The sequence below is a fragment of the Cyprinus carpio genome, chromosome A9, assembly GCF_018340385.1.
Source record: "Cyprinus carpio isolate SPL01 chromosome A9, ASM1834038v1, whole genome shotgun sequence".
NCBI lineage: Eukaryota > Metazoa > Chordata > Actinopteri > Cypriniformes > Cyprinidae > Cyprinus > Cyprinus carpio.
The window spans coordinates 30,488,659-30,503,670 of record NC_056580.1 but is presented as its reverse complement, the minus strand read 5'-3'; the positions used below and the strand labels follow the sequence as shown (position 1 = coordinate 30,503,670).

General features: G+C 34.8%; 1 protein-coding gene across 2 annotated transcripts in view; it reads right to left on the bottom strand.

Moving 5' to 3' along the window:
• The window catches only part of LOC109080956 (anosmin-1-like), a 63,847-nt gene extending 50,259 nt beyond the window's left edge, over nt 1-13,588 (bottom strand). For both annotated transcript variants that reach the window (XM_042764419.1, XM_042764421.1), the window contains exons 1-2: nt 13,363-13,588; nt 4,950-4,997 (exon numbers count right to left, since the gene is read on the bottom strand). In XM_042764419.1, coding sequence (XP_042620353.1) covers nt 4,950-4,997; nt 13,363-13,530 — 216 coding nt within the window. In that variant the 5' untranslated portion in view covers nt 13,531-13,588. The remainder of the gene's footprint in view (nt 1-4,949; nt 4,998-13,362) is intronic.
• Nucleotides 13,589-15,012: the final 1,424 nt, after the last annotated feature.

The following is a 15,012-nucleotide window of genomic DNA, read 5'->3' as shown; positions in this document are numbered from 1 at the left end:
TTTTATTTGCTAAGCAAATCAATTCAATTGTTGAGGGTCTTTGGAAGTCCGACCCTTGTGAGCAGCTGATACTGCTTTTCAGCTCCTTGTTTTTTCCCCTTTCGCTTGAACAAGCACCCAGAAGTTGTCAAACTGTCTTGGCATGTGAAGGCCAAGCTTTCTCTCACTCCAGAAGAAGTACTCACACGAAAGAACAAGAAAGGAGACACAAAAGGCCGAGGCGGCTGTGAATGGAGGGTGATGGTGGTGCTGTGGCATGCTAATGAAGCTCTAATACTCACAAATGCCTTCTCCCTTCTATCTGGCAATAGGGCAGTGGGGTTAATTATCATAACAAAGGGGCGCTGGACATTTCGCAGGAGATGCCAACACTGTCCTTCTCCAATGTGCTGATGGATCTGAGAGGTCATTTCAACTTTGTTTATATAATTAACCCACCTTTGCTTCACTTTTGTTGGAAGAGAGACACCACGATGAGCCTTTCTACTAAACAGAAACCGCATCTTTCAGTGCATTCGCGGAGGCAGCAGGTGGCTGTCGGAGACATTACTGTCTTTGCTTTTGTAAACGGGCTGAACGGAGCTTTTCACAAACATAAAACACACACACACTGTACGGGACAATATACCGGAATGCCCTATATAATCGGCCCAGCGTGGGTCTGGCTTGTTATTGTGAGGACTTTGCAAACAGATCACTTCATTAGGAGGTGTGTGAGCACACAAACTCCACAAACCAGGACTAACAATCCACGTCATTAACATCTCTAAGAGAAAAAGCCTCGCCACATACTGTGTGAATGCTGGTTTAAAAATTCAAGAATTAGTAACTTTCCCAACATTGCGAAAATATGTTAAAGTGGCCAATGCAGAAAATCTCAGAACGGCCAAACATCTCCAAGTCTATTACTAAACAAAAAGGACCTACATTTCTTTAGTTTAGGGGTTTATAAATATTTCAGGCTCTTATAAATGTTGGAGAATCAATGCTGGCAAAGAAACATTTTCTCAAAGTTCACATTGAGCTTTACAAATGACAGCAACAATCAAGGTTTAACCCTTCATCTATCTATCTATCTATCTATCTATCTATCTATCTATCTATCTATCTATCTATCTATCTATCTATCCAAATATCATCCATCCAACCATCCACCCATCTATCCATCCATCCATCCATCCATCCAACCATCCATCTATCTATCCAACTTTCCAGCTATCCATCCACCCATCTATCAATTCATTCATTCATCCATTCATCCATTCATTCATCCATCCATCCAACATCCATCCATCCATCCATCCATCCATCTATCCAATCATCCATCCATCCATTCAACCATCCACCCCAATTACCATCTATCCATCCAACCATCCAACCATCCATCTAACCAACCATCTATCCATCCATCCATCTATCCAACTATCCAACTATCCATCCACCCATCCATCTATCTATCTATCCAACCATCCATCCATCCATCCATCCATCAAACTTTAAAAGCTTTTTTCAATACTTTCAAAACTTTCCATCCACCCATCCATCCATCATCCATCCATCCATCCATCCATCCATCCATCTATCTATCTATCATCCATCCTCCCATCTATTCATTCATTCATCCATCCATCCATCCATCCATCTATCCAACCAACCAACCAACCATCCATTCATTCATTCATTCATTCATCCATCATACTACATATCCAACCATCCATCCATCCATCCATTCATCCATCTATCCATCCATCGTTTCATCCTTCTATCCATCCATCCATCCATCCATCAAACTTTAAAAGCTTTTTAAACTTTTTTCAATACTATCAAAACTTTTCAAAACTTTCAATTTTTTTTTCTAATTAAAAATTATCATTAAGTGATTTTTTTTTTATTTCAATTAATTTATTTTATTTTCTTACATTCCTAAAACTGCTGTTCTTCATCTGTTTGCTACATCAATTCAAAATCAGGAACTGAACTGGAATTTAAGACATTCTTAATTCAATTCCAAAGGGTGATCAACTTTGTTTCTTGCTTTCAAAAACAGCTAGATGATTGATTATAATGGCACAGAACACATTTTCAAAAAAAGTCAACTATACTTCTGAAGACATGAAACAAAGAAACATGAAGCAACAGGCAAAGGCGTCCATCTGACGCATGTGTACACATAAAATTAGCGCAGACTGAACTCACTCCATGGCCCCCGTCCCACCCAGAGAACGACAACATATGCATTACTAATTACCATTACAACACACATGATTCTGAAGCAGACCTGACAGATCACTAGCAACAGAAACACACAGAGTCCAAAGCATGGCATGATCTCCTCACAGGCGTCAAGAGTTTTCAGACTCTCCAAGATGAAGAGGGCCAGTTGTAATGGGAACGCCCAATGCTCAGACACGCAAACAGCCAAATCCATCTTTAACACAGCAGCTCTTGATGAATGACTGGGGACAGCACCGTTGCCAGGATCCAACACTAGCCAAGTCCATGGAAAGGAAAAGAGCAGGTCTTTTGTTGCATTCGAGCACAAAAACAAAGCGGCTTTGCTTTTAAAGCACAGTGTATCTACTCTTTGAAGCCCTCTGACATCCTCATTAACTAAGGGAAAAAACTTATGAAACAAAATTAATTTTTGTTTTGCCTTGTTAATATTGTTCTTCTTGGCTGAACTTCACTCGCCTCATTCTAAACACCAGCGTGACGTGTTTTCACAACAATGTCATAGACAACTTCAAATACATGGCAACTGGTGAGAAATTAGCAATTGACTATTACTAAAATAACTGTTAACAATTCAGCAAAAAATGTAAAATGCACAAGAGACTCAAAATATACTTCAATGGAGTTTTTTTGCTACTTTTTAAAACTGGTAAACATTACAAATATTTAAATAAATAAAAAATCTAAATTTTCTTGCATTGCAATAATGATATATATATATATAAATACTTTTTAAAACTTGTAAACTTTACCAATATTTATATTAATAAACACCTGTGTCATGCCTTATTTAAAAATTCAGCAAAAAATGTAAATGCACAAGAGACTCAAAATGAAATTCAATGGAGTTCCCGTTTGCTAAACTATCAATGCTACACAAATATAATCAAACTCTGATTTGAATCAAGCAATTAAAATGTAAATAAATGAACACTTTTTTTCTTGCATTGCAGTAATGAAATAAATAAATACTTTAACCTTACTTTTTTAAACTTGTAAACTTAAAAAAATATTTAAATAAAATATAATTTATTTTCTCTTGCATAGCAGTAATGAGATGTAAATATACTTAACTTTTTTACATTTGTAAACTTTACAAATATTTAAATAAAATACCACTTCTTGCATCGAAGTAATGAGATGTATAAATACTTTACTTTTTAAATCTTGTAAACTTTACAAATATTTAAATAAAAAATACTATTTTTTCTGGCATTGCAGAAATTAAATATACAAATACTTTACTTTTTTAAAACTTGTCAACTTTACAAACATTTAAATAAAATACCACTATTTTTTTTGCATTGAAATAATGAGATGTCTAAATACATTTCTTTTTAAAACTTGTAAACTATTATTTATATGAATAAAATTCCTGTGTCATACCTTATTTAAAAATTCTGCTAACATGTATAATGCAAAAGTGTCTCAAAATGAACTTCGATAGAGTTTGCCGTTGCGAAACTATCAATGCAACACACAGATATTATCAAACACATACCAACCAACCAAAGTATAAATGCAGCCTTAAAGTGAAAAACAGAGCCCTTTCTTTCTCTGCTCCAGACTGTTGCTCATCGTCTGCTCTGCCTTCATCATTTCATACCTTTAGAATGAATCTGTCTGTCGGCGTCTCAGTATAACCAGTGTTGTGTGAAACAGCGTCATGCATCAGCTCTTCCTGTGAGTGTGTAATGATTCAACACAGGACATGTCTGTACCGTCAGACCCCCACAAAGACTCAATATCATTGTTACCATAGAAAACTGGAGAGTATGCATCACATTTACACATGCTACTGAATACATAAAATATTAAAAAACATATTGAGTGAGGCACTGAATTTAACAAAACACGTCCAGGTCTTATTTCACATCAAAATCAAAATGTTTCTTGTTACTTCAATACATTGTTTACACACAAATCAGCTTAAATAAAGGCAGCAAAACAAATATACCATCAATACTTTTTAAATACATTACTTTTTAAAACTTAAAAAGAACATTTAAATAAAACATAACTTTTCTTGCATTGAAGTAATGAGATGAATGAACCCTACTTTTTAAAACGTGTAAACTTTATAAATATTTAAAAACAATATCACTATTTTTTCTTTAATTGCACTTATGAAATATCTAAATACTTAATCTATTTTTTTTTTTACTTTTAAACTTTACAAATATTTAAATATTGATTATTTAAATAAAGTCCCTACTGCAATGCAATAAATATTTAATAAATATTTGTAAAGTTTACACGTAAAAAAGTTAGGTTGAAGTATTTATACTTTTTTAAAATTGCCAACTTTACTAAGATCTAAATAAAATATATATATATTTTTTGCATTACAATAATGAAATGTATAAATACTTTAATCTTACTTTTTAAAACATGTTACATTTACAAATATTTTAATAAAATATCACAATTTTGTCTTGCATTGCAGTAATGAGAATTAGATTTAATTGCACTACATTAATAACAATTTGGAGTAAAAAGCTTAAAAAAAATCCTAAAATCTGAATCTTTTCTTATTATATTGATATAATAAGAAAGGTTTTGTGTCTCTTGTATCTTGTATCTCTTGTATTACTCCTATTCTGTTCTCTCTTTCTTTCATTATCACTTTCTTCTGGTGATTTAGAACTATGACCCCGGGTTTTTTTTTTTTTTTTTTTTTTTTTTTTTTGCGATTTTAAAGAGATTCACAGCTTTACCTTTGAGCACTGCTTGTGATTCTGACACCACACCAATGATCCATTGCCCTGAAAAGAGAGAAGAGATATCAGAAAACACTTGAAATCACATCAGATATGAAACATTCACTCAAAACAGAAGTAAATGAACAGAGAAGTAAAAGTAGAAAAAAATAGCAAGTTTGATTTTTGTAAATCACTTCAAACTGTTCATTTCAGTGAACTGATTCAAAACACTGAATCGAAGAATCATTTGCACTATCACTCAGAAAAAAACATGACTGACTAGAAATGTTCCTTTAAACTGTTCGTTTCAGTTGATTCAAAACACATATTCAAAGATTTGTTTGCACCATCACTCAGAAAACGGACTAAAAGTGTTCAGTTTCAAATGAATCAATGCTTTGTTCCTTTTTCCACAATCATCCGAAGCGACAGACTTCACGGGTCTGTGAACCAAAGTCTGCTCAATCTCATGTTCAAAGGAATCTGGAACAATGTAATCCATCGGAAATTCCCTGTGAAACCTTGGAAAAGAACTTATCATTAAAGGACTTAATTGGCCCTCCAGTCCCGCAGGGTGTTGTGCACTCGATGTCAAGGATAACGGTCAACAGCTTCGAGGAGAGCACGGTATGATAGCAAACACTCACATGCAGAACATGTGCATTCTCGAAGACATTTGTGATGCTTTAATGTGTCTTCATCAGAGACATTAAACCAGCACAGTCTGAACCGTTTCAGTAGCGCTACAGGATCTGCTACAGATATGATAACTGCATCATCTTTATATAACTGTAAATCAAACATTATTAGCTGCACCTCATAAGCTACAGGGGCTTTAAACCAAAACATATTAGTTTACAAAACATAATGAGCTGCCTGCATGTTAGATTAATGGAAATGAAACTGAAATCGTGATAATTTTAGGATCACCAAACATCTTCCCACACTTAACAACAGAAGAGCAGCTTGTAAGGGCTCCCTGCAGTTTCTGTCCAAATAAAAGTTTGATGCTTCAACAACTGAAAATGAAGAAATTAATATAATAATAAATATTATTATTGTATTTTTACAATTGTAATATAAGCTTACTTTTTTTTTTTCTTAAATATGCATTTTTTACAGTGAAGTATAATGGTATATATGGTAAAATATTCCTATTTTTGTTTTATTTCATTCATATTTAGTAATAATAATAATAAGTAAAATAATAATAATAATTATTATTAAATACTATTTTTTACAGTGAAATATTATAATAGTAATATTTTGTATTTTGGTGTTTATTTCATAATTTTATATAGAAATAATAATAATAATAATAACATTATTATTATTATTATTATTATTATTATTATTATTATTATTATTATTATTTCTTATTATTATCTTATTATTATTATTATTATTTTACAGCCATATTGCTATTAGGGTTGCAAAGGGGCAGACAATTGCCTGTAAATTTCCAGAAACTTTCCAGGATTCTTTGGTAACTTTCAGAAAATGTTGTACATTTTTGGAAATTTTCCACCCCTTTGGAACCTTAATTGCTATATAAAATCACAAAATGTTGGCAACCCTACAAACAAGCACTGCAATAATATTTCTTATTTTGTCTTATTTTGATTTTATTTCGTAATTATATATTATTATTATAGCCATATTGATATTTTAATCACAAAATGTTGGCCAAATTACACAGCCCTACAAACAAGGACTGCAAACCTGGATTTTTATTTTAATTGCAATTTTTTTTTTTATCAGAAAAATCACAATTACATTTTTTCCCCAATTCATGCAGCCCTACTACATATTTCTAAGACAGGACCATGAGACAAACCTTTCTGCAGCAAGGATTTAGATATGATGAAGTATTCAATGCAACACTTACTAATTGATGAAGGCATGACCAAATATGATATAAAAATATTCAACCAGCATTTTGCAGAACTTTAAATTTCTGCAGGAATCTATGGAGATTATGGAGCAATAAGGTGTTTGAGATCAGCATGTATTGTGGTGTGTCACATTATAACATGAGCTCCAGTGTCTTCTTTGTTAAATGAATCCCTGTCAGGATGGGCGACACATTCTGAGGCGTGACAGCATCCCTCGGAAACTCGGCGGGATGTTGACCCAGCTGTCTCTGACCCGGGACTGATAATTATAGGTCAGCACTGTAACCCGGGCCTTAGTGAAGAGTCAAGGGTATTCCTTGAGCATTTTTACCTTTGTATTTAAAGCTCACAGATTTACAATCAGTCTTCTGAAGATTCACTGTAACCCTTTGAGGAACTAAACAGCATCGTCCTGAAAGATATATGTATCTGTTTGACAGACGATTCTATCCAAAGCTAACAATAGAAGAATATTAAGAGTTCGTCACAGAGACAACAATGTTCAAAGTGTACAAGAGGGTTTGAGTTAAATTTACATGTAATGAATGGAAAGCTTTTGAAAGCCTAAAGGTTTATAGGCCTTACAGATGGATGAAAGAATGATGGATGGATGGATGGATGGATGGGTGAATGGATGGATGCATGGATGGATGCATGGATGGATGAAAGAATCATAGATGGATGGATAGATGATGGATGGATGGATGGATGCATGGATGGATGGATGGAAGAATCATAGATGGATGGATAGATAATGGATAGATGGATGGATGGATGGATGGATGGATGGATGGATGGACGGATGGATGGATGGATGGAACGATGGATGATTGAATAATGGATGGATGGATGCATGCATGGATGGATGATATAATGATAGATAGATAGATAGATGATGGATGGAATGATACATGGATGGTTGAATGATGGATAGATAGAACGATATATTAATAGATAGATGACAAATGGATGGATGGATGACAGAATGATTGATGGATGATAGATGATGATGGATGGATGGAACGATAGATGGATGGAAGGATGGAAGGATGGATGGATGATGGATAGATAGGATGGATGGTTGGTTGGTTGGTTACGGATGGATGATTGAATGGTTGGTTGATTGATAGATGATGGATGGATAGATGGAATGATAGATGGATAGATAAATGATGGATGGATGGAACAATAGATGTATGCATAGACAAAACAATGGATGGATGGATGGATGGATGGATGGATGGATGATAGAATGATGGATGGATGGACAGAACGATAGATGTATACACAGACAGGATAATGGATGGATGGATAGATGATAGAATGATAGATGGATGGATAGATGTAGGATGAATGGAACGATAAATGGATGGATTGATAGATCGAACGATAGATGGAGGGACAGACAGGTTTATAGGACTTTTATGAAACGTTTATGAAATGACAGATTAATAGATAGATGACAGATGGATGGGTGGATGGATGATGGATGGATGATAGAACGATAGGTGGATGGATAGATGATGGATGGACAGAACAATGGATGGATGGACAGGTAGAATAATAGATGGATGGATAGATGATAAATGGATGGATGGATGGATGGATGGATGGATGGATGGATGGATGGATGGATGGATGAGAGACAAAACAACAGATGGATAGACAGATGATATATGGATAAAGCAATAAACGGATGAATAGATGATAAATGGATGGACAAACAGAACGTTGGATGAATGGATGAAACAATAGATGGATAAAATGACAGAACAATGATAGACAGATCACATCTGAATAATGTAGTGTTTTATAGATGTCAGAAACTGAAGGTTATTATTCTCTCGTTTAATTTGGAGCTCTTGGTCTCTGTGTCAAAGTGCTGCGGTGTCACATGTTAAGTGCTCTAGTTAGTGTGAGTTACAGTCAGCAGCAGGTGCTTTGAGCTCTTCTCTCTCTGTTCTTCTGGGTTTTATTTACATCGCTGAGAAGCTTTAATCAGAGCTGCTTTAGGCGAGTGTTTAACATGACACACGACACACACACACCTTGTAAATATATATGCATTAGTTTAAGTTAAGTTTAAATAAGTTAAAATAAGAAAAATAATATTATAGCACTTTACTGTTAGATGTATTATTTATTTACAGTTGTATTTATGCATTTATTATTTTAATTAAAATAATAAAAAAAATTAGATTCAATCATTTAGACCCAATTTGTTCTGTAAAAATTAGTATTACAAATATATCTAAATTAAAATTAATTATATTTTTTCTACTCATTAAAGCACTGTATACAGTACTGCATTATTTATTTAAAATAATGCAGGGTTTTTCAACCCTTTAGACCCAATTTATTCTGGGAAATATTAGCTTTTTTTAATATACCTAAATAGATTTTAAACAGCATTTAGTTTCTTTCAAGTTAATTAATTCTTTCAAGGTTTTTTTCTACCCATTATAGAACTCCACTACTAGAAGTATTATTTATTTACAGATCTGTTAATGCATTATTTTAATATTTGTTTGTTTAAATATTATTTTTATTTCTTATTCATTTTAAAGTATTTGTATTTATTCTAATAATTTTTAATTTAATTTTAATTTCATTTTACTATTAATTTATTTATTCGGCACGCTCTTTTTCTCTATTTTCAACAGAAATGTCCTAAAGCGCACAATGCATTTGTTATATGAAGATTAGATTTGTGTCCATCAAGTTCCAAATAAAACAGAAAATAATCCAAGTATTGAATTCACTGGATTATACAAAATGAAACTACCAACCAAGATTACGCAATATTTAAACCATTTTACTGGTTGAATTTCAGGAAAAATAACTATATTATAAAACATATTCACAAACAAGAAGCTTTCTTCCACATTCAAAATAATTTATTATAGTCTTGTAACACAATACTAAAAGCATCTGTATCCTTACAAGAAAAGCAAAACCACTTGAGATGAGACATTTTTGCCAGGATTGGGCAATGCGTGGATAAATCAGCAAGCTGACGGTATTATCAGCATTTCATAAGGCGCAAAACATCTACAGATGCCACATTCCAGAGATAAACGTGCTGTAAAGTGGAAATAATGCACTCTTGGTTTGTTTAAACAGCCATTATTACTTACTGTAGATAAGTTCAGCCGTAACACACCACACACTCACACCAGCCAAAGAGCAGAAGATTGCACCAACACGATTATAAACATTGCTAATCGAGCGCTGAATCTGAAGGTTCCTGGATGTTTCTGAGCGTGTGAATCGCCACAAGACTCCATTCATGTCTCTGCTAATTAAACCTGCACAAATACGAGCTGCTGTGGTTTGAGTCCCTTCGCAGGTTGTTTCATATCAAAGGCCCTTGACAAGGGACACGGCACGACTTCTTTCCAATGTTTGTCTTTCCTTTGGATCAGAACGCGTGTCCCTCGAGCCGAATGGAAGGAACTAAGGGCTTAATTTAAAATGCAATCATTTTTACGACGTCAGGCGCACTCGCAGGACTCTCTGACACACCTTTGGCTTCATACGTCCACACATAAATAATTCCACACGCAGCAGATGCTTTCCCGAACAGAGCCGGCCTTTCAGCTCGCAGACGCTGGATTTACTGCCGGGTGTTTCCCTCTGTCTCTTACCAAATTTCCGATACATAAATACTCTCAAATAAGACAATAAAGACTCCAGAAAGCTTTGATTTGACTGTTTTGATGACCTGCACTGACACACTGTTATTTGGGACATAAACTTAAGTGTCAAAAGCGGCTTGAATTAACAAACTGATTCCTTACAAATCATACGAGCTTCTGAATTATGTGAGCGGCATGAAAACAAACCAGACGATCACACTCTCCGGCATGAGTCGAGATGTTCTTAAGAGCGTCTCGTTCCTCTGAACGGCCAAATATCACTAATTAGCTGCCTAAAAATAATAAGTCAGAACGTTACTTTGTTTTACTTTTTTGTTACTTTTTTGTTTATTCTAACGTTCTGTTTATTCGCCAGTTTAAATAAAAGAATCCTGTATTTTCAGTATAGATAGAATATTAGAGTGAGAGACAGACGGATAAATAGATGGAGAGATAGAACGATAGATGATAGAAAGATTGATGGTGGATGAATGGATATATAGAAAGAGAGATGGAGAGATGGAACAATAGATAGATCGATGATGGAAGGATAGAGAGACAGGCAGGCAGGCAGGCAGATAGATAGATAGATAGATAGATAGATAGATAGATAGATAGATAGATAGATAGATAGATAGATAGATAGATAGATAGAACGATGGATGGACTGATGGATGGATGGATGGCTAAAGAGAATGGATAGATTGTTCTGATAGATGGATGGAACAATGGATGGAAAGAGAGAGAGATGATAGAAAAATAGATGTAAGGATGGACAGATAGATGGATGATAGAGAGATGGAGAGATAGGACAATAGATAGATCGATGATGGAAGTGTGGATAGATAGAGAAACAGATAGAAAAACAATAGATGATAGATACATGATGAATAGATAGATAGATAGATAGATAGATAGATAGATAGATAGATAGATAGATAGATAGATAGATAAATCACTAATTATTCATCTAAAAATTCAGAATTCAGAATTTACTTCAGAACGTTTCTTTGTTTTACATTGTTCTAGACCCTGAAACGCATTTGTTCCCAAGTTTTTCTGAATCATTCCTGTGCTGTCAGACTCTTTGTTTGCTGCAGTGGGTTCTGATCCTTCTCTGGTCAGCTCTGATGGCTCTGAATGATGGTTTATCTGAGTGACTCGTGCTTCACCTCCAGCAGATGCGGCGTGTGACGCTGGCATTTGGTCATCAGGAGAGTTCAGAGGGGGCTGCATGTTTTTGCAGCTGACCAGACCTCCCATTTTTACATGAAAGATTTGGTGGCTATTGTGTGTGTGTGTCTGAGTGTTAAGAGGATGGGCGAGCTGACTGTTTTTATTGAGAGGTAATTGTGTTATATTTCTATTCCTGGAGCTTCACAGCCAGTTCAACCAACTCTTTATCAACCTCCGTCTGTCACTGCACTTCCTGTGCAGACAAAAGACTTCACCAGCTTTCTCCATACGTCCCTTTTGATGTTAAGAAAGATGTGCCCCTCAAATCATTAACGGCTAGCTGCCAAATGGCAACATCATAAACCGTCACGACTGCATTTCTCCTCGGATGCACGTCAGCTTGTTTGGGTTGCATGGCAAGTTTCAGGCATTAGATGCATGCATTAACCTTGAATGCACTTGTGTGGAAACATTAGAAGGAGAAGAGCTCTGAGGAAACTAATACGGTGTAGATGCATGACTTCTGACAAAACAAGAACGTAAGAGCAACACAAAGCCTTCACTTTCTAAAACAGAATCATCTGTTTTACTGCATGCTCTCATACACTACAGATTAAAGATCAGCCAAAATGCAACAAAGACTCAAAACAATGCCTTTTAAACATACATTCAACTGGTTTCAATATCTAACAAGGTATGAACAACAAACGCAAAAATGCAGTATGTTTGCTACTAATCAAGTAGACTATATTGTGAGATAAGTTGAAGACACTAACAAACAAACAACTTTGTCCAATAATTTATAGACTTGATCAAGAGTGTATGTCATGTATAGCCCATGTACAGTTCTCATTACTACAAAAAAAATTGTAATAAATAAAACATAAAAATTATTTTAAAAATACATATATATAATTTTGGAAGTGAATTTTGCTTAAATAAGAAGTATTAAATATGTAACATTTTCTTCATGAAAATCACTGAAGGAATGTAACCGACTCTTTCTCCTCTGATTATAACCATCAGATGTTGTTTTAGTTGTAAAGAACTAACTAGAACCCCAAGTAACTTTACACATCAATCAAGTGTGCAGTCTGTTTGATGCCAATATGAATTTATTCTTTAAAGCAGATTAAGCAGAACAGAACAGAAGAGAGTTCAGAGCTGAAAACTCCTGACAACTCTCTCATCAATAAAGCGCACAGTATCAGAAACTAACCAGATGACCAGGAAAAACATGATTCATTTCTAACCTAAATTAAATAACTCTAATCATAATTATCAACGGACTGATAAAGCTGTTTAAATAGCAGATTTTCTGTTCCATCCAACATATACTCCTTGAGCAAATATTTAGTGTTCGATTCATATTTTGTCATTGAAAAGTTTTACTAGTAGCCTAATATTTCTAGGTCACTAATGAGCAATAAGATCATCATCAATGCGTCAGGTTCAAAATAAACTCCCAGTTTTGCCAACACAATGCATGTTGTAAGTTTTTAAATATTAAAATTAATTTAAATAGTGTTAAATAACAATATTATTGTTCATATAATATAAAATAAGCGGTTAATTCCATATATTGGTCATTCAAAAGCACATATCATGATCATAATAACAAAAGCACACGGATCTAAATGCCAAGATTGTAACCAAAGACACAGTTTTAGAATTTTCCATTGAAACTCTAGTCTGATAGAATGTCACATTCGGACGCACCTGGAAATGCTTGAAAGCGGCAGAAATGCGTGTGATGTGCAGGCTGAGGCACCGCGACGCGCACCTCGCGCGGTAAACGCTTCCGCTGAAGAACTCGTCGGGTTTCCTCGCGTCGGCGCGCGCGGCGCTCCACAGCAGCGCTAGAATCCACAGCGTGAGCGCGAGCATCGCGAGGTCTGGTCGTCCGCATTGACTGTGCGCGGCTCCCGCGGCGCGGCGGCTGAAGAGAGTTTGACGCTGCGGCGGGGCGGAGTCAGCGCGCGGCCCGCCTCTCCAGACGCAGGTAGAAGCGCGCGGGGACGGGAGCGACGAACTTCAGATGGGACGACTGAGAAAGTTCTGATTTTTTTATGCACTGCTCAATATGGTTTTATTCCTATCTTTATTCTGAACCCTATATAACACACAATATACAATGTATTTAACACTGAAAAAGAGAAATCCAAAACCCCTCTGGAAAAGCCTTTAACCCCTGATTTCCACTGCACACGTCTGCGGAGCTGATCGCGGCCACTCTGTCAATGCTTGTGTAACGGAGTTTATTGAGTGAAAATAATGGATATCAGATTTTTCTGCTCATCAAGGCTGCATTTATTTGATCAGAAATACAGAAAAAACAGCAATATTGTGAAATATTATTGCAATATTATCGCAATTTAAAATATTGGTTTTCTATTTTAATATACTTTAAAATGTAATTTATTTCTGTGATGGGCAGCTGAATTTTCAGCATCTACTCCAGTCTTCAGTGTCACATGATCTTCAGAAATCATTCTAATATGATGATTTATTGTCAGTGCTGGAAACCGAAAACTTTTTCCAGGATTCTTTGATGAATGAAATGTTAAAAATAACTGCATTTATTATCATTTATTATGTGTGACAGATAATAGCTGATAAAAAATTCAGCTTTGCAGTACAGAAATAAATATTTTAAAGTATATTGAACTAAAAAAAACAGTATTTTAAATGGTAATAATATTTTACAATATTTCTTTTTTTCTGTATTTCTGATTAAATAAATGCAGCCTTGATGAGCAGAAGAGACTTCTTTAAAACACATGAAAAATCTTACGCATCCCAAACTTTAGAACAGCAGTGTATATACATAAACATTTATGAATATATAATATATAATAATACATAGAAAAGAGTAGCGTGGAAAGAATGACTAGGACTTATTCAAATGCTCCCGAATCTCACCGGCTAAAATAGCCATGTTAAAGAGCTCCGAGAAGGATTCATAAAAGATCATAACTTCACTTTCTCAAAGAAGCAGCGGCGTTTCGTTTTCGTCTAATGAGTTTTTATGAAAATTGTATTTATTTATTTTGTCTGTGCTGAGATTCCAGGCCACTCCTAAAACCCTTCAAACGCGGATGTCTGCGCACTTTAAACACTTCTGTGATGGTTTAATTTGTTGTTATTGCAGCCATGTGTGCCGTCTCAGGCCTGATCTAAACATTCATGCATTTGAGTTGCATATATACACAGTTTTAACATAAACAACTAATAAACCTAATGTGATGCATATCTCTCAGTAATGCATCAATGAAGCAGGTAACATTTCTGAAGTAGTTCTAATAAACTTAACGTGTTTTAAATACATAATATCCTGGTTTACACATATTTATCATCAATAAATACAAT